General features: G+C 59.9%; 1 protein-coding gene across 1 annotated transcript in view; it reads left to right on the top strand.

The window, feature by feature from the left end:
- Positions 1 to 18,718, top strand: part of EPHA8 (EPH receptor A8) — a gene marked incomplete at its 5' end in the record, with an annotated part of 34,136 nt that extends 15,418 nt beyond the window's left edge. The window contains 14 exons of the mRNA XM_081085516.1: positions 3,661 to 3,816; positions 5,635 to 5,970; positions 9,212 to 9,336; positions 9,413 to 9,575; positions 11,147 to 11,240; positions 12,495 to 12,562; positions 13,381 to 13,545; positions 13,740 to 13,925; positions 14,201 to 14,262; positions 14,795 to 15,004; positions 15,789 to 15,938; positions 16,024 to 16,214; positions 16,506 to 16,679; positions 16,818 to 18,718. Of these exons, the coding sequence (XP_080941642.1) occupies positions 3,661 to 3,816; positions 5,635 to 5,970; positions 9,212 to 9,336; positions 9,413 to 9,575; positions 11,147 to 11,240; positions 12,495 to 12,562; positions 13,381 to 13,545; positions 13,740 to 13,925; positions 14,201 to 14,262; positions 14,795 to 15,004; positions 15,789 to 15,938; positions 16,024 to 16,214; positions 16,506 to 16,679; positions 16,818 to 16,932 (2,195 nt within the window). The 3' untranslated portion in view covers positions 16,933 to 18,718. The remainder of the gene's footprint in view (positions 1 to 3,660; positions 3,817 to 5,634; positions 5,971 to 9,211; positions 9,337 to 9,412; positions 9,576 to 11,146; positions 11,241 to 12,494; positions 12,563 to 13,380; positions 13,546 to 13,739; positions 13,926 to 14,200; positions 14,263 to 14,794; positions 15,005 to 15,788; positions 15,939 to 16,023; positions 16,215 to 16,505; positions 16,680 to 16,817) is intronic.
- Between the last annotated feature and the right edge of the window lie 853 nt (positions 18,719 to 19,571).

Raw genomic sequence — 19,571 nt, 5'->3', positions numbered from 1 at the left:
GGAACCTAGCTGGTCACAGCACTGTTTGGAGGCCTAACTGAGACCCACAGAAGAATATCAGAGCCATAAGGAGGAAATGCAGCTTACCAGTGAGGAAATGGAGGCCCAGAGAGGTGAAGTGACTGGCCCCAGGGCACACAGCTAGGGGTGGTGGACTGAATCAGCTCCCTGACCAGGAAGCTCCCCAGGCCTCACAGTTCCTGACCCAGTGAACTCCCCCACACCTGGCGCTCTCCCCTCCCACCCCTGCCCCAGACAGGGGAGGATCTCCGAGAGTATCACCCGGGGAGCAGCAGCCCAGCCTGAAGTCCCAGTTCCGTCCTTCCTGTCACCTGGACACCGACTATAAATCACCCTCCACCGCCCTAATCATCTTTCTATAAATACCGGAGTCTCATTTCAGAGGGGGAGCATGAACGCCGAGCTCTCTTGCCTCCTGACTGTGTTTAAAATCTGATTTAGAATTAATTTCCTTTGGTCGTCCACCGGCGGACACCTTATTTGTCAAATCTCAAGCTCTTAGCGGGGGAGAAGAGAGAGGTGGCCGGGGCCTCGGGCAGCTGCTGGCCTGACAGGCGGCCTGGGCAAGGTGCCCTCGGCAGGGGCAGGGGCCCCTCCTGGCCCACGGCCACACGGGCCAGGCACACGCAGACTCCGGAAGCACCCTGGGTGGACGGGCAGGGCCGGGCCCCAGCCCAGAGCTGCTCCATCTGCCTGGGCCATTAATTCCCGGCTCTGCCTCCAGGTCTCTGGGCTCCCTGAGGCCTGGTGATTAGTATTCTTATTAAAGATTATTTTATTTCATTGCGCGGATTAATCTGGCCTTGACACGTTCGAGCCATATGGGGATTAGTGGAGCGTGTGAGAACTGCCCATTGGCGAGCGGCAGAGTGGCGAGGCCATCTCCAAGGCCAGGGACGCCTCCCGAGTTTGCATTCTGGCTGGGGGCGTGGCGAGGGTGGGGGTGACGAGGGCGAGGCACTCAAGCTCCCCGAACCTGTTTCCTCTCTGTCAAACAGATGTATTAATGCCAACGACATCGAATTGTAATAATAAGTGCCCGGCAGCATCCTGGCGTGAATGCACATGTATGCATTCATGTTATCCTCACATCAGCCCTCGGAGCCCCCCTCGTACAGATGAGGAACTGAGGCCCAGCAACATGCCCCATGGCACTTAGCTTAGGTGAAGAGGTTAGACAGGAAAAGGAACCCGGGCAGCCTGCACCCCAGGGCTGGTCTTAACTGGCAAGGTCTTAGATGAACTCCGAACGGTCAGGGTCTCTGAATGAAGACTGTCGCGTGCTTCCTTGGTGCCAGGCATCATGCCAGGATGTCAACGCATGTGTCCTTGTCTGCCCCTCGCGGCTCTGAAAGCTCCCTGAGAGCAGGACCAGCTCTTCCTGAGCTCGGGTCCATAGATGCTCGGGTCCATAGATGCTCAGTGCATTTGGGTGAAGGAGTAACTGAGGGACAGAATAAGCAAACAGTCCCTGAGGTGCTGATCGACGTGGATCCGATAATTACAGTGGGGATCACTGTCCGTCAGTTCAACAGCACATTCAGCAAATATCTGCTGACCAAGCACAGAGCCCGCTTCCTGGGCTCAGAAGGGAGCTCTTGGGCTGGGCCCAGGACTGGGCCTCCTGGGGGGCTGCTGGGAAGAGGAGGTGAGACCACAGTGTGCCAATTAGGAGCCCCCCAATTCCAAGCTCCCAGCCCCCAGTCAGGCCCAAGGCCCCTCAGGGCCTCCCCAGATGGGTCTCAAAACCGGGGCACATTTTCCCCACCCTGGAGGCCCCCTGGCTCCACGGCTTCTGAGTCTCTGCAGCAATTTAAGGACATCATCGTGTCTCTGGATTTCAGGTTTTCTCTCATTAGTAGAATTTTACAAATTAACCTGATTTTAGCTATTATAATAAAGAGAGATGATTTTTAAAATGACGTAATGTCTTGTCAAATAGAGCTCCTCTCAAGCCCAGGGTTTTCTAGAACCGGACTTAGTGGGAAGAGAGCCCGTGAGCTCCCTGGGGGTCCCTGGTGCAGAGGGTTCAGTTCCAGGGGCGGAGCTGGGAGCTCCTGGCTGGGTGGCATCTGGGCCTCCTGAAGGCCTGGGGCTCTGCCCAGAGCAGATAATGGTGCGAGTAGCTCCCTTGGAAAACTCCCAGCGGCATTGGCAACCTCTTGGCCTGGTGCTAGGAACCGTGGGATGAATACGGCCGTCCTGGGCCTTATTCACAAGGATCTGCCCACAGGGACCTTCTGGTCTAGGAGGAGAGACACACAGATAAATAAGTACAGCAAAGTGTTACAGGTGGTGAGGCTGAGCGGGGACGGCGGAATGGGGAGGGCAGTGGCCACTTCTGTGTGCGTGTGGCCGTGCGTGTGTGTGTGGGGGGGGGGGGGGGGTCCAAAAAGGCTTCAGTGAAGAAACGGTTAAAAGGAATCTGGAAAGAGTTTGACAGGTGGACACAGGAGAACAGGCATCCCAGGAGGAAGGCACGGCAGGCGCAAAGGCTCTGAGAGGGAAAGAACCTGCCGGGTGAGGAATGGCCAGTCCTTTAGCTCTGCCTGAGGATCTGGGTGAGAGGCGGCGCTGAGGGGGCTGCAGGGAGGGCGCGGGGTGCCAGGCTTATGGGGGCCCGTGAGGATTGGAACTGGCAGCGAGAGAGTCAGGTGTCCTTATAGGGAGTCCCTCAACCCAGCGGACGCCCGGTCCCGGCACGGCTGACTTGTTCTTGTCCTTTAGGCCACGGCTTACATGTGGCCTCCTGTCTCCTTCTGGGGGGAGCTGGCTGCTCCTTTCTTTCCTTTCTGGGAAAACCACAGCCTGTTTCCTGTGTGCCCCCAAATGCCACCCCCTGAAGGCAGAGACCATGGGGATCTGGCTCATGGCCGTGTCTCCAGCGCCCAGTCAGTGCCTGGCACCGAGCAGGTGCCCACGCAGCCGCTGGGGTTGGGGAAGCAGGGCTGGAGGCCGGGTGTGGAGGCTGCTGAGTCATCCAGGTGAGAGATGAGGCAGAGGCTGGAGAGAGGGCCAGGTAGGAGACAAGTCCGTGGCAGCCACGGTGACAGTGACGCGATCTGAGAGGGGCCGGGGGCCTGCGATTCCTGAAAGGTCAGCATTGCATGGAGAGCCTATCAAACACAGACTTCCATCCCCCCTCCCCCGCACTCCTGCTCTTCTAACTCCTAGCACACGGGTCTTTTCCGGTGAGTGTCTGCCCACTCTCACTCCCTGTCCCGTTTCATGTCTGGCCTAAGTGACATCCCTGGGTTTGGCTCCCCTTTGAGTCTTGGCCTCTTGGCCCTGCCCCTGATGCTGGTATCTCACTCAAGACCCGTGTCCTGTAATGGGCATGTCTTGGTGGGAGGGGCTGTGGGAGGAGAGGCCCTTCCCTGTGCCGCCTTTGGGGCTGGGACTCCCGTGTCAGGGTCCCAGCCTCAGCTCTGCCTTCGACTTGCTGTGCAGCCCTGTGTAAGTCACTGGTCCTCTCTGTGCTCCGGTCCCTCCCTCACAAATGAAGGTAGGATGGGGGATGCTGAAGGTCTGCACCTCTGTCCCTCAGGGGACCCCCACCCCCAACAGGAAGCCCTGGGTCAGAGTGAGAGTTGTCCCCGAGACCAGCGGGCTTACCTCCAGCCACCTTCTCCTCCACAGCCTGTGAGCTGGGCTTCTACAAGTCGGCCCCCGGGGACCAGCTGTGTGCCCGCTGCCCTCCCCACAGCCACTCCGCGGCCCCGGCCACCCAGGCCTGCCGCTGTGACCTCAGCTACTACCGCGCAGCGCTGGACCCGCCGTCTGCAGCCTGCACCCGTGAGTACCATCCCTAGACCCCAGCACCACGTGTGTGAGGGGTTCTCTGGGGGCCTGCGCACGTGTCTGGGAACCCGTAGGGGACTCCTGAGCCCCAGTAGAGCCTTGTGAGCGCCACGTGTGCGCGCCTGGCCCTGCAGGGGAAGCGTGTGCTGGAGCAGGTGTGGTCGTGGGCGTGCGTGTCCGGGGGACCTGAGGTGACTCTGAAGGAGTCTGGCGTCGCGCCTACTCGTCTGGACTTTCTGCTAACTCGGCTCCTCCACTGCCTCCTGTCCCCCAGCCTGACGGGGCCTCTCGCCTCCCATCCCGGCTGGGGTGGGGCTGCAGCCAGCACAGCCACCCCACTCGCCAGCCCTGGGCTCTGTGGTGGGATGAGGAGGACTTCACATGGTTCTGACCGATTTTACCCCAGAATTTACCCCAACCTGATCCCCATCTTTCCCTGCCCCCACCTCCATCACCACCCAGCCCCAGGCTCCATGCACAAGGCAAGTGAGGGCCCAAGTGTATTCACACCACACACAGGCACGCACACGCACACACACACACACACACACTCTCCCTCCACCGTTCTGCCCATTCCTGTGCATTCCTGTGCAGACCTGTGCATGTGGGACCTGCTGGGACAGAATGGATGGCTGAGTGACATGGTGACATCTCTGGGCTCCCAGCCCAGGAGAGCCCAGCCTGTCTAGGTCACTGACAGTTGCCCTAGACTCGGGTTTCTCTCCAAATTCACCATCTGGGCTCTAGACATCTTAAGGCTGGGCTTTTAGTATTCCAGACCCTTCAGATTGAAGATTCTCCAGGATTCCGAGATTCCACAATTCTATTTTCTTAAGATCTGAGATCGCCTTCCTGGGATTCTGGGAGTTGGAATTCTGAGGCCCAGGGGTCTCCACAGCCCCGCCCCCACCCAAGACTCTCCTGGCGCCAAGGCTCCAATCCCCATCCTCAGGGGCTCACCCCAGCCCCACCGCTCTCTCCAAGGTTCTGTGCTGCCCAGATGGGGGCTCTCATCTTGGGGGAGGGAGGGTTTGGGGACAACCATTGGGCTTCCTGGGGCCTCACTCTGCTCTAGCCAAGTGCTCGGTGGCATTTACATGACGTTCAGCACAGGGGGCTAAGGAGTGGAGTGTGGGCACCAATGACTGGGACGTTTCACCCCCAGAGAGGCTGCTGTGGGCACCCCCGGGCCATGCAGTCTATTTCCGGCTCTTATGAAACCGCTGGGAAGCACAAGCCCCAGGCGCCCTGTTGTCCAGCGGAGGAAGGGGGGCCTTAGATTTCTGGGACAGACTGTGACCCTGTGGTCCTAGTCCAGTAGCAGACACTGCCTCCACCCTATGCTTCTAGAGCAGCGGTTCTCAACCTGTGGGTCGCGACCCCTTTGGGGGTCGATCGACCCTTTCACAGGGGTCGCCTAAGACCATCGGAAAACACATATATAATTACATATTGTTTTTGTGGTTAATCACGATGCTTTAATTATGTTCAATTTGTAACAATGAAAATACAACCTGCATACCAGATATTTACATGACGGTTCAGAACAGTAGCAAAATTACAGTTATGAAGTGGCAACGAAAATAATTTTATGGTTGGGGGTCACCACAACATGAGGAACTGTATGAAAGGGTCGCGGCGTTAGGAAGGTTGAGAACCACTGTTCTAGAGGATAGAGCAGGTGTGACCTTATCCTTAGGGAACCCCAAATATCTTGGGGGAGCCAGAGACCTTCGCTGGTCTGTGGGGGGAACTGGACCACCCCAAATAAATACCCTTCACCCTCCTCCCCCTGTTACTCTCTGCGCCCAGGGCCGCCCTCAGCACCAGTGAACCTCATCTCCAGCGTGAATGGGACCTCTGTGACCCTGGAGTGGACCCCTCCGCTGGACCCGGGCGGCCGCAGCGACATCACCTACAACGCCGTGTGCCGCCGCTGCCCCTGGGCGCTGGGCCGCTGCGAGAAGTGCGGGAGCGGCACCCGCTTCGTGCCCCAGCAGACGAGCCTGGTGCAGGCCAGCCTGCTGGTGGCCAACCTGCTGGCCCACATGAACTACTCCTTCTGGATCGAGGCCGTCAACGGCGTGTCGGACCTGAGCCCCGAGCCCCGCCAGGCCGCCGTCGTCAACATCACCACGAACCAGGCAGGTAGGCGGAGCCGCTCCGTGCCCAGCTCCCTGGCCCTGCCCTCCCAGGCCCCGAGCGCTGCACAGGCTTGCGTGGCCTTGGGCTGGTGCCTGCCTCTCTGTGCCTGGCCTGCTCACCAGGACCTGGAGCTCCGGGCTCCCTTAGGACAGTAGGATGCATCCTATGATCCAGAAAGCACAGAGGCAGGGGCTCACGGCCATCGTAGGGCTGGGTTCCAGAACTTTCCCTCTCTGCCTCTGCTTGCTCCCTGGTGCACTGGCATGCATAGTACCTGCCCGAGGCACTGTTAGGAGGCTTAAATGAAGGACAGGAAAATGCTTGGCCCAGCATCCGGCCCATGGACTTGGTCTCCTGGTCTGGACAACAGCCAGCCTTTATCTCTGTTTCTAGCCGGTGGTTGCACTGAGTTTAGCCACTGGAACCTCTTTCTTTCCAAATTCTGGTGGGTCCTGCCCATCAAGTGACAGCCTGACCTAAGCCCACAGTGGCAGCCAGCTTCCCTGTCAGCAGCCACCGCACACGTGGCCTGGACCCCCACCGCGCCCCATCCTCTCCTCCCCACACCACGCAGGCCCAGCAGACGCCTCTCCCACCAAGTCCCAGCGCAGGAAACAGAGGGGCAGAGAGCCACCCAGCATCACCCCATAGGAAGTGGCAGAGCCAGGAATCGAACTCACATCTGTCTCACTCTCAAGTGAACTCTCCGGTGTCTTTTCTTATAAAGGCACCAATCCCAATATGAGCCCCCGCCCCCGCTCCCCCATGACCTCATCTTAACCTAACTACCTCCTGAAGGTCCAGCTCCAATGATCACATTAGGGGTTTGGGCTTCAATATATTCATTGGGGGGAGGGGGGACACACAGTTAACATCCATAGCCCCTCCCATGTGCCCATCACGTGTTGCCTGGACAACCACAGGAGCCCCCTCCTACCTTGCCCACCATTGGTTCTCACACCACATCCTGAATGAGCTTTAAAAATGTAAGATTTCTCCATATCCCCTTCAACACTTGCCATTTCTTGTCTAATTGATAACAGCCATTCTAACAGCTGGGAGGTAGTATCTCACTGTGGTTTTGATTTACATTTCCCTCATAATAGCGGTGTGAAGCATCTTTTCATAGATCCATTGGCCATCTACCTTATGTCTCCCTTGGAGAACTGTCTATGCAGGTCCTTTGCCCATTTTTTATTCAGACTCTTTTTCTGTTGTTGAGTTGCATGGGTTCTTTATATACTTTGGCTATCAGCCCCCTTATCGGAAATATCGTTTGCAAATATCTTCTCCCATTGGGTTGGTTGCCTAAATGTATATAAAGTTCTTAGCATGAGCGGCCCCTGCCTGCCTCTCCTGCCTGACCCCATCCACTCCTGCCTGGCTCTTCCCTTTCAGCCACACGGGCCTCGGTTCCCACCCTTGAACACACCAAGCCCTTCCCCCGCTGGGCCTTGGCCTTGCTTCTCCATCGCAGTGACACGCTCTTCCCTGTGAGGTCCCCATGGCTGGCTCCTTCAGTCCTCAGCTCGACTGGCATCCCCACCCCAGGGAGGCCTACCCTGGCCAGCCCAGCTGACATGGCCAGGTCCCTCCTGACCCCTGTGGGAGGTCCTTTCCATCACAGCTCCCTCTTCCTGTCTCACACGGCACTTCACCAACCTGTCATCATGCACTGACTTGTTTTCTTATTCACTGTCTCCCTTCGGGGACCGTGAGCGCCTTGAAGGCTGTCTGGGTCCCTGCAGTCTCCCCAGGTCCTAGCCCAGTGCCGGGCCTGTGGAAGGCATTCAGGAAACCCTAGGGGCACCATAGAGTGGACCCCACAGCTCAACAGCCTTGAGCAAATGGTCAAGGTTTATCCTCAGAGACCACTGCTCCCCGTCCTGTCCTCACCTCTTCTCCACAACCCCCTCTTTACCGAAAGCCTTCTCTGGCGCCCCCCCACTTCCCTCCCACCTAGGAGTTCTGATCTCCCTCTGTCTGCCCCACTCACACTGTTGCCTTGGCAATTTCTTCCGCTTTAAGAGGTGTTGGTATTCCTGGCTCCGCGCGTGCATCGCTGCAATGGTCCCATCGGATCCTCGGTCTTCCTGGCAGGGGTGCCCACTAGCTCGCTAGCGTAGCTGCTGTCTGGATGGGGAAGCTGCAGCCATGAGACCCAGCCAGCAAGAGGGGCTGGGCTGTGAGTCCCAGACTGTGGGGTCACCTATGAACCACACCCTCCAACTTACCTCTGGAGTCGCTTCTTAACTCTTCGTGTCAAAGTACAGCGTTTACTGAGCAGCTACTGTGTGCGGTCTCTGCCTTCAGGGGACTCCCAGGCCTCCCAGGAGATAAGATGCCCAGATATGAGGCAGGTGGGGGACACAGGAGGCGCAGGGGTGAGCAGAGGGGGAAGAGGAGGCCTGCGGGCTGGAGGGACAGGGAGAGGGGGGTGCCTCCCTGCAGGGACTTTCCTGTTTGGCTGTGGCTGGGTCTCTGTCTGACACTCTGCAGCAGACCCACTCCAGGATAATTGCACTGGACATGGGAGGGAGGGAGGGAGGGAGGGAGGAAGGGAGGGAGGGAGGGAGGGAGGGAGGGAGGGAGGGAGGGAGGGGAGAGGGAGGGGAATGGATGGAGGAGGGAACGGGTGAATCGGTCAATGAGTGAGGGTGAATGGGTGTCTTCGTGTGACTGTGAGAACACTTGAGCTCAAATGGGCCAGGCTCGGCTCATGTCCCTTCCCGAAGTATACTGATCCGTCCTGGTCATACCTCCAAGCCCGGCGGTGAGGGTGCGGGCTCCCTCCATTCGTGCCCTTCCTTCGTCCTGCTCCCTCGGGCAGTCCTGAGAGCTGTGGCACAGAGGGCTGGGGTGGGAGACATGGAGGCAGAGACATCAGGTGATGGGACCCCAGAGTGGACGAGAGCAGCTACTTGCTGGGGCTGCTGGGGGCCTGCACTCTCAGTGGCAGGGCCTGGCCAGAGAGGAGAAGGAAGAGGAGCGAAAGCCGGGGCCCTCAGGCCTTGTCTGGGTCAAGCCACCCCCAGCATCCCAGGCCAGAGGCAGCAGAGCCCAGGTGACTGACCAGGCGGCAGCCTATGATTTGCCAGGAGGACTGGAGCGGGCAGGCTCTCCGGGGCAGAAGCAGGACAGCCAGCAAGCATGGCCCACGCAGGGCCTGGGAAGGGGTGGGACCGAGGCCGGCCCCAGTTACCACCCATCCACCCATCTGACCAAGGCCGGCCTCCCGCCCCAGCCCCTTCCCAGGTGGTGGTGATCCGCCAGGAGTGGGCCGGGCAGACCAGCGTCTCGCTGCTGTGGCAGGAGCCCGAGCAGCCCAACGGCATCATCCTGGAGTACGAGATCAAGTACTACGAGAAGGTACCAGCCTCCGGCAGGGAGGGGGGGGGCGGCGCCAGGCAGGGGTGCCCTTGGCTGACGGCGCCCCCGTGGACAGGACAAGGAGATGCAGAGCTACTCCACCCTCAAGGCTGCCGCCACCAGGGCCACGGTCTCGGGCCTCAAGCCGGGCACCCGCTACGTGTTCCAGGTCCGAGCCCGCACCTCGGCAGGCTGCGGCCGCTTCAGCCAGGCCATGGAGGTGGAGACGGGGAAGCCACGTGAGTGCAGGGAGGGCACGGGAGCTGGGCCGGGCCAGGCCGTCAGAGGAAGGGAACTGGCCCAGCTGGTGCCGGGGCTGGTTGGGCATGTTCACAGCTGAAAGCAGCTGAGGCTCAGAGAAGGGAAGGGACTTGCCCCAAGGCAACCCAGCTCCTAACAGCCAAAACCCTGGCTTTTACCGAAGATCCGTGTGACGTGCAGGCATCATGATGCCCTTTGCCAGCAGGACAGCCTGCTTGTCATCCCAGAGACCCTCTAGAGCAGTGGTTCTCAACCTTCTGGCCCTTTAAATACAGTTCCGCATGTTGTGACCCAACCATAAAGTTATTTTCGTTGCTACTTCATAACTGTCATGTTGCTACTGGTATGAATCGTAATGTAAATACAGTGGGGCCTTGACTTACGAGTGTCCCGACTAACGAGTTTTTTGAGATACCAGCCGTCTCTCAGCCGATTTTTTGCATTGAGTTGATAGAGTAATTTGAGTTAACGAACTCCTTAACGAGCTCGGTCTCCGAACGAATTAAACTCGTAAGTCAAGGCCCCACTGTATCTGATATGCAGGATGGTCTTAGGCGACCCCTGTGAAAAGGTCGTTCGACCCCCAAAGGGGTTGCGACCCACAGGTTGAGAACCGCTGCCCTAGTGCGTTGGCATCATCCACATCCCCATTTTACAGACAAGGAAACCAAGGGTCAGAGCAATATAGTGAATTGCCCACAGTTACCCAGCAAAGCAGGATTTGAACATGGTCAGTTTGGGGGCAAATTCTGTGCCCCTCCCCCACCCACCACTTTGCCCCAGCCTCCAGAGCAGTGGGTCCCACAGTGTGGTGTGGGGCCAGCAGTGTCAGCAGCACCTGGGAGCTATCGGAAATGCTGATTCTCTGAATCAGAAACCCTGGGGCAGGGGCCGATCAATGTAGGTTTTATCCAGCCCACAAGGTCAAGCTTGATGTACCCCCTGTACCCCCTGCCAACCGGGGTCTTTTCCTACCCTCAGGCAGCTTCCAGGGGTGGTGCCAGGATAGGAGGGTTCAAGGCTGAGTTAATGGCTGTGCTCACCTGCACTCGCTGGGCGCTGTGCCTCCACGGCTCCCAGGTGGATACCAGAGTGAGACTGTGCAGATAGGAATCTGGCCCAGCTGCGTCCCATTCACCGTGTGGCTTTGAGTAAGAGCCTCAGTTTTTCACTTGAAAATGGGAGATAATATCTCCCTGGAAGGGGTGAGGAGGGTTCATTGAGACTGGCAGGTGCAGCTCTCAACGGGCATTTTTTTAAACTCATATTAAAGGTGAGAAAACTGAAGCTCAGAGAAGTCTAGCAACTCTCCCCAGGTCACACAGCCCCAGGAAGTGGTTGCACCGGGGTGGGAAGCCAGGAAGCCTGGGGCAGCAGGGTCTTGAAGGAGAAGCTTAGCAGAGGGGAGGTGGGTCAGAGGAGGTGGCCTGTGTCCTGACTCTGGGCTGACTCTCACCTGAAGAGGCTGCCCCCAGGTTCAGGGAGAGCCACCAGCACCCTGGGCCCGAGGCCAGGCCTGAGAGCCTCCCCCACCCATTTCCCCCTGCAGGGCCCCGCTATGACACCCGGACCATCGTTTGGATCTGCCTGACCCTCATCACCGGCCTGGTCGTGCTTCTGCTCCTGCTGATCTGCAAGAAGAGGTGGGTGGCCCTGGGCCCCAGCCCCTCCAAGCCCCCCATCCCCCCGGAGCGCCGAGCCACCTCCTATGCCTGGGGCTGGGCACACTTACAGACACAGCTGTTCTGTCCTCCTTCTTGGAAGGGACGCTTTTCTCTCGCCAACTCCCAGCTCCCTCCCCCGCCCCCCTACACACACACACACACACACACACACACACATATACTTTTGTCCACATCTCTGGCCTGTCCTCCATCTCCCCAGCCCCTCAGACCTGGGCTCATCTGGGGCCTTGCCCCCTGTCCATTGTCCCAGGTCCATCTCTCTGAGTGACCTCCTCAGGGCCCATGGCTTTCAGTCCCATGTTCACCCTGACGGCCCCCAAGTTCATGTGGCACAGCGCAGACCTCTCCCCTGAGGTCCGGCTGCCCACTCCCATCTCCACACGGATGTGCTTTAGACAAACCTGCACCGTCTGCACCTCCCCAGCCTGCACCTCCACAGGCTCCCCAGCTTAGGACATGGCACCACCATTCATGGGGCTACTCCAGCGCCAACCCAGCTGTCATTCTCGACTTCTCTCTCATGCCACATCCACCCACTAGCAAGTCCACTGGTCTCCCTTCAGCACCTACCTCCATCTCCTTTCACCCTAAGGCTACTCCTGTGGTGTGGGGATTCTGACCTTGTTTTGCAGGCGAGTAGCCTGACAATCAGAGAGGTCAGACCACATGCCAAATGGATGCCAGGATTGGGCCTTGAACCCAGGTCTCTCTTAACGAAACACCACACTCTGAGTCGCTCTCCCGTCTCCCCTCCCTTCCAGAGAAGGTGGGGATGGGACTCTGTGCTCACGTGGCTTTAGGGTCCCCGGCAGTGAGAAGCGGAAGGCTCATCCAGTGGGTGGAGAAGCGGAGGCCAGGGAAGGGAAGGGGCCTTCCAAGGTCCCAGCAGAACTGGCATCAAGCGCCTCATCTCTCAGCCCTTCACCAAGGACAGTTTCATGAGAAAAGGGCTTAATAATCCACAGAATTTGCTGGGAGGGCTAAGTGGACTCGACTGTATAAATTATGAAGGTTTTATAAATGTCAAGGACATCACAGTTCAGCTGAGATGAGAGCCTGAGGGTGGGGACTCCCCTCAGCAGGGACAGGGGCTGGGGTGTCAGGTGCTGCCAGCAGGGAGGGGAGTGCTGATTTGTCCCTGAATGGGGCCGGGGCTGGGGGCTGGGTCTAGGGCAGCGGGACCCCAGGCAGAGCTGTGCCCATCCCCCACAGGCACTGCGGCTACAGCAAGGCCTTCCAGGACTCGGATGAGGAGAAGATGCATTACCAGAACGGGCAGGGTGAGCGCAGGGCCAGGATCGGAGGGCAAGAGGAGGTCACGGTGGGAGCCAGGGCTGGTCTGGGGGGGGCGGGGAGAGGAGAAGGGTGCCCACAGAAAGACCAGAGCCCCAGAGATAGACACCAGGACATCACAGAGATCTGAGACCCCGAAGGTGCGGTGCAGTTCCCCTTCTGTGGGTTCACAGACCCCGCCGAGGATGCGAGGGACACCCCCCCCCGCCCCACCCAGGGAAACGTACAAGTGTGTGCACTCACAGCTTTGCGTACAACCTCAGGGAGGTTCATATGTTCTTGGACAAGAACCCCTGCTAGAGAGAGTTTTTTCAGGGCCCTGCAGAGACCCCAGAAAACAAAGCAAATACAGGGGGTGCCTACCTCCACACCCCACTTCTGTGCCCAGGTGGACATTAGTATCAGTCATGGTACCGGTTCCCATTCCGCCTGAATGCAGCCTCAGAATCCTTCTTAACACAGTTGTCTAGAGAACCATTTTCAATCCGTCTAGCTTGGCTCTTGAAATGAAATCTTTTTTGCCACTTTTTGCCCCAGAACAATTGAGCAGAAGTGACCCCAGAAAATGACAGGTGTTCTCCAGACTCACTGGAGACCCCCCAGGACCCTAGAGACTCCAGAGCGACTCCATAGAGACCTGCTTTCACTTGGCGAGCACATGTTGGGCGCTTCGTGTTTGCCGTCACACCCTGAGATTCCCAGACACACTCCTCCCCCTCCCCCACACCCGCCCCAGGCCCACGGGATGCTGGGAGGGAAAGGCCTCTGGGACCCCACTGAAGGCCCTTCTGCCCTGGCCCCTCAGCACCCCCACCTGTCTTCCTGCCCCTGCACCACCCCCGGGGGAAGATCCCGGAGCCCCAGTTCTATGCAGAACCGCACACCTATGAGGAGCCGGGCCGAGCGGGCCGCAGCTTCACCCGAGAGATCGAGGCCTCCAGGATCCACATCGAGAAAATCATTGGCTCCGGTGAGCCTCGGGGTGTGGGGGTGGGGGTGGCGTGGAGGGCACCAGGGCAGCGGGCGAGGGGGACTGAGGCGCCTGGGATGGCCAGGCCCCAGGGGGGTGCTTGCATGTGTGAGCCTGGGGGGGGGGTGTGGAGATCCGGGCTGAGGAAGGAGGGTACCACCGCCCTCCCTACCTGCCCCACTCCCGGTCCACAGGAGAGTCCGGAGAAGTCTGCTACGGGCGGCTGCGGGTGCCGGGGCAGCAGGATATGCCCGTGGCCATCAAGGCCCTCAAAGCCGGCTACACGGAGAGGCAGCGGCGGGACTTCCTGAGTGAGGCGTCCATCATGGGTCAGTTTGACCACCCCAACATCATCCGCTTGGAAGGCGTCGTTACGCGTGGTAGGTGCGGGGTGGGGGAAGGCAGCTCACCCTGCAGGGCCCCGTGGCCCAGGGCGGGGCTGGGTCCGTCCCCACACCACCTGCTCTGTCCAGGCCCACCTCACATCCTCGGACGACTCGGTCAGGAAGGGGCCCAGCGTCTGGGACCCAGGAGCAGCCCCAGGCTCCCCGGGCCATCAGTGCTGGCCCAGCTCCTGGTGGGGGGCATCCCCGGGGTCTCTGACCCGCAGCCCTGACTCCTCCACCAGCAGCCTCTCCTCCCGTCCCTTTCCCAGGCCGCCTGGCAATGATCGTGACCGAGTACATGGAGAACGGCTCTCTGGACGCCTTCCTGAGGGTGCGTGCCCCTCACCCGTCACATGGGCTGGGAGAGGGAAGGTCAGCCTGGGTGTTGGAAATAATGTTAGGCCTCCAAACACCCCGGAAACTTGGACCCAACAGCCCTGGGGAAGGGAGAGCCAGCTACAGAGTCTTAACGGTCCGCCAGTCACGCTGCCTTTTAATCCCATCATGTGAGAGTTCCCGTGTTGCATGGGGTCCTGCTGCCCTGGCACCGGCTCAGAAGGTGCCTCTGTGGGGTCTAGGCCCCCGCCCCAAGATGGGAGGCATGGTGGGTGTCGTGGAAATCCCTAGATCCCCAGCCCTCCCAGCCATTCCTTTGCTGGGTGCTCTTAGACACAGGACTTGACCTCTCTGGGCCTTTATTTCTTCTGCAAAATGGATGCACTGTCCTCCCTGCCCCACCTACCTCTCAGGGTTGCTGTGAGTGGAGTGGGAACAAACCTTAACCCGTCCTATGCTTCCCAAGCAGTGAAGCACTTTGCGAACTGCAAAGAGCCTCCCTGCAGCCCAAGCCGTGTCCTCCGCAGACGCATGACGGGCAGTTCACCATCATGCAGCTGGTGGGCATGCTCAGAGGGGTGGGCGCTGGCATGCGCTACCTCTCCGGCCTGGGCTACGTCCACCGCGACCTGGCCGCCCGCAACGTCCTGGTGGATGGCAACCTGGTCTGCAAGGTGTCCGACTTCGGGCTGTCGCGGGTGCTGGAGGACGACCCCGATGCCGCCTACACCACCACGGTGCGTGGCCCACCCTCCCCTCCTATAGGCCCGGGGAGGGGCAGCGTGGGACAGAGGGTGACCCCCCACACACCCTGTCCTTCAGTGAAGGTGGCCTTCCCCCTGAGAAAGGTGTCCCCTTGGTAATGGGAACAGCCTGGCCTCCCCTTCCTCAGTCCTGGGTGGCTGTGGACCCCAGGGCCGGCCCCACTGCCACGCGCTGGGAGGCTGTGGGAGAGTTCGCGTCTGGCTGAAACACAGTGACTCCACGTTTGTCTCTCTAAAGTTTGACTAAATATAAGCTTTTTCAAAAATGCATTTTATGGAGATTTGGGCTCCCCTGGAGGTACCTTGGGGGCTGCCTCAAAGGCAGGAGGCCGAGTGGTAGGGGCTCAGGCCCCCACCCCTGCCTCAGTCAGAACCTCCCTTTGCATCTCATCCTCTGAGCCTCCAAATAAGATCTCAGAGGAAGGGTTTGTGACAACCCCCTCTCCCGAAAGAGAGAGGGAGAAAGGGAGAGAGGGACAGGCGTGCTCGCCATGGTCTCTGAGCTGCATCCCTGGCTCAGGCCGAGACCCCTTGACTGATGCTGAGTGTCCACTGTGTGCCGGGCATCGCACCTGTCTATCATTCAGTCCACATGGCAGCTCTGGGTGCGGGTCTCCCTGGCCAGTCCTCCTCCCAGGCCCCCTGGCTGTGTCTCCCGCCCTGGACTGCTCAGCAGGACCCCAGTGGGAAACGGCCCCAGTGCTCAGCCCCCGGCCGGGCTAAGGAGAAGCTGTCACCGTTCCTGTGTCCCTCACAGGGAGGGAAGATCCCCATCCGCTGGACAGCCCCCGAGGCCATCGCCTTCCGGACCTTCTCCTCGGCCAGTGACGTGTGGAGCTTTGGTGTGGTCATGTGGGAGGTGCTGGCCTACGGGGAGAGGCCCTACTGGAACATGACCAACCGGGACGTGAGTGTGGGACCCTGGCCGGGCAGAGGCGGCGGGGCCTTGAGGCAGGACAGCCTCGAGCCCAGCCTGTGCCCCCCCTCCCCAGGTCATCAGCTCCGTGGAGGAGGGGTACCGCTTGCCAGCACCCATGGGCTGCCCCCGGGCCCTGCACCAGCTCATGCTTGACTGTTGGCACAAGGACCGGGCTCAGCGGCCTCGCTTTTCCCAGATAGTCAGCATCCTGGATGCCCTGATCCGCAACCCTGAGAGTCTCAGGACCACAGCCACGGTCAGCAGGTGCCTGGCGCCCCCCCACCCCCACCCCCAGCTCTGGCCCAGCCCGGCTGCCCTCCCAGCATTGCCCTGGCTTAGTCCTGACCCTGGACAGCCCTGTCCTGACCCTTGGACCAGGTCCGACCTGACCTGGGCACTGACCCCTGTGAGGCCTGGGCCTTCCTCAGCCCTCTCCTTCCCAGCCTGGGGTCTAACCCTTTACACCCTTGCCCACTGCTGGGCCTGGATGGAGGCTGGGGGTGGTCAATGCCGGGTGCTCGAGGAAGGCACTTACCCAGGGCCCCTGTGCCCCAGGTGCCCGGCCCCCGCCTTTGCCCGGAGCTGCTTTGACCTCCGCGGGGGCGGGGCTGGCAGCGGGGGCCTCACCGTGGGGGACTGGCTGGACTCCATCCGAATGGGCCGCTACCGGGACCATTTTGCCGCTGGTGGTTACTCCTCGCTGGGGATGGTGCTGCGAATGAACGCCCAGTAAGTGGTGGTCCCCTGGGGCAGGGGCACGGGGAGAGGGCAGGGGGCCAGAGGCAGCTCCCGGGAAGGAGTATGTCCCTGTCTCCGTGGCTCCCAGCCTCCCAGGCCGACCTGGCCAGCACCACCCTTCCCTCACAGGGACGTGCGCGCCCTGGGCATCACCCTTATGGGCCACCAGAAGAAGATCCTGGGCAGCATCCAGACCATGAGGGCCCAGCTGACCAGCACCCAGGGGCCCCGCCGGCACCTCTGACCAGACCACCGCGGCCCCAGGTCATGCCAGCTGTCGGAGGACTCACGGGGTTGGCCAGCAGTCAGGGTGGCCCCGGGCTTGTGCCCCTCTCCTTGGCTGCCTTCCTGCCAGGCACCAGTGAGGCCAAGGACTCCCCCACCGGATCTGAGTCATCGGGGTCAGGCCACCTGAAAGGGACCGTTGGTGCCAGCACAGCTGGGACGCCTGGCCCCAGGGCAGAGGGCCTTCTCTGTCCCAGACACTGGAGCCTCAACGCCACTGAGCCCCACAGAGACGTCGATCACCTGCCTGTGTGTGTGTGTCCGCACACATGTGCTCCTGTGCCGTATCGGGTGTGTTGTTACAAGGTCATGGACTGTGTGCATGTGTGTCCACCTGCCAGGTCCCAGCATGGATGTGTGCCAGCTAGGGCCCACAGGCTTCTTCACTGAGACTGGAGCACGTGTACATGTGACCGTGGGTGGCAGGCCATGAATGAGGTTGAGTGTCCCCGCCTGTGAACAGGGAACTCGGTGTGACTGCCCACTGAATGTGGGTCCAGGTCCCAGCAGCCACAGCGACTGGAGAGGGGCTCACACCCACCTCCCCCCAGGCCTGGAGGCCGGAGCCAGGGGCCACTTCTGAACCACACCAGCACCAGGCCCACCCTTGTCTCCCCCCAGGGGATCCCACTCCCGGCTCTATCTCAGGTCTGAGCCCTCCCTCTAGCTGGTGGGGGGCCACCTGCAGCCTCCACCTGGCTTCCTCCGCTGCTTCACCAGGAAAACAGGGTTCCCGGCCAGCCCCTCTGGCCACCTCTGTATAGGCATCACCGCAGGGTTGGTGAGATGCCCTCAGCTGGACTTGGCTGCCTGGCCAGAGGCCACCAAGTTCCCTCTAGTCTCTGATGCCCCTCCACAGCCCAGGGCTCCGCACTTGGCAGTCCCTCTGCCAACCTCATTGCCCTCCAGCCCCTTGCCCGGAGTCAGGGACCATCAGGGACCAAGTCCTCCGCTCCTGCACCGTCTGGGCAGACCAAGGGAGTGTGTCTTGTCCAAGTCACACAGCGGCAAAGTTTGGAGCTGAGCCTCTTCCCAGGGCTCTTTCCCTTCACCATCCCACGTGGACAGCTGTGGGTGGGAGGGGGTTTGGGCAGCGCCCCCATTCAGAGATTGACCCCCTCCCTTACGGCCCACCAGGGTATGTAAATATCTTTTTCTACCATGTCAGAATATTTTTTCCTCACTCCTGACAATGCAAAAATGGTCTTCAAAGCACATAAGAGGCACCCAGGGTGAGAAGGCTGCACCCCAGGGGGAGCTGGCAGAGCCCAAGGAACCCCATGGGGCAGGATGCTGGGAACCCCCTGCTGGCCCCAAGGGAGGGGCAGGCCTAGACCTCCCTGTGGCCAGCACAGCTATTCCGTGGAAACACCAGCACTGAGCCCCCTCTCCCTCCTGCAATAATTTGGGGGGTCTCAGCCCGCCCAGGTGCCACGGCCAGCTCTCTACACCTCTATATATTACTATATAGCCGAGCTGTTCTTCCTTCCTATGGAAGTCGGAAACATGGTCAGGACAGGATCTGGGGAGGACCTGTCTTCCTCCCGCCCCCACCCCACTCTGACCCAGCTCCTGGACTCTGGATCCTCATAGTCAGGGGGGACCCAGTGGGGCTGGCACTTGCAAAAGTGTGCCCCTGTCCCCGGCGTGAGGTGCCCTCCAGGGTCCCAGGGGTCCGCTCTCTGTGGTCTCCATCATGAGTCTTGAACTTGCCCACAATGAGAATAAATTCTGCCTCATCTTTGACTTGTGTCCCTCATTTTTTTCCATTCCTACAATCTTGTAAGGAAGGGGCAACCTCATGCTGGACCGCTACCTGATGCATCCCATGCATTTCTTCCTTTCTGGCCTCCTCTCCCCCAGGAGGTCAGATCCATGTACCCATTTTATATATGGAGAGGCTGAGTCTTACAGAGGCCAACTTACCTAACATCAAGTTCTGAATCAGAGCCCGGATGTGTCCAACTTGAGCCCGTGCTCCACCGGGAAACACCCACATCAGCCCCATAGTCTCTCTTCCAAGATGTGCAGACGGTGCTTAGCGCTGGAGCGCGATCCCTCGCAGCCCGACGTTGCCTTTGCCCCTGGTTCTCCCGGGGAAGGAAGATGCCCCCTGGAGGAGTAGCACGAGGAAGAAGCATGTCATGGGAACGACTCGGGGCCCAGGGGTCCATTGAGAGATATGGGTGCTATGAGGCAGGGCAGGGAAGATGGGGTGCAAGCATGTTCCATAGGACCCACCTCTGCTCCAGGAAAGGGCACAGCAGCTGGAGGCAGGGGGTGGCATCAGAGGCTGGGCAGGAGATGGGCAGAGTGGAGTCCATTAGAGTCAATGGCTTGGACATTTGGGGAAGGTGCCCCTGGGGTCTTCCTGGTGAACAAGGAAATGGTCCCCAGCAGCCTGCCTGGCTGAGGGCAGGGTCTTGACTCTGTACAGTGGGGCTTTGACTTACGAGTTTAATTTGTTCCGTGACGGAGCTCATAACTCAAATTACTCGTATGTCAAATCTTAAAGTGAATGTGTGAGACACGTGATGCTGGGCTGATGTTGTGGCGTTCACTGTGACGTTGGCTGTGCCAACTACCGGTGGGGTATCT

The sequence above is a fragment of the Myotis nattereri genome, assembly GCF_964212035.1.
Source record: "Myotis nattereri genome assembly, chromosome: 3".
Classification (NCBI taxonomy): domain Eukaryota; kingdom Metazoa; phylum Chordata; class Mammalia; order Chiroptera; family Vespertilionidae; genus Myotis; species Myotis nattereri.
This window is presented reverse-complemented; position numbering and strand designations above follow the sequence as displayed.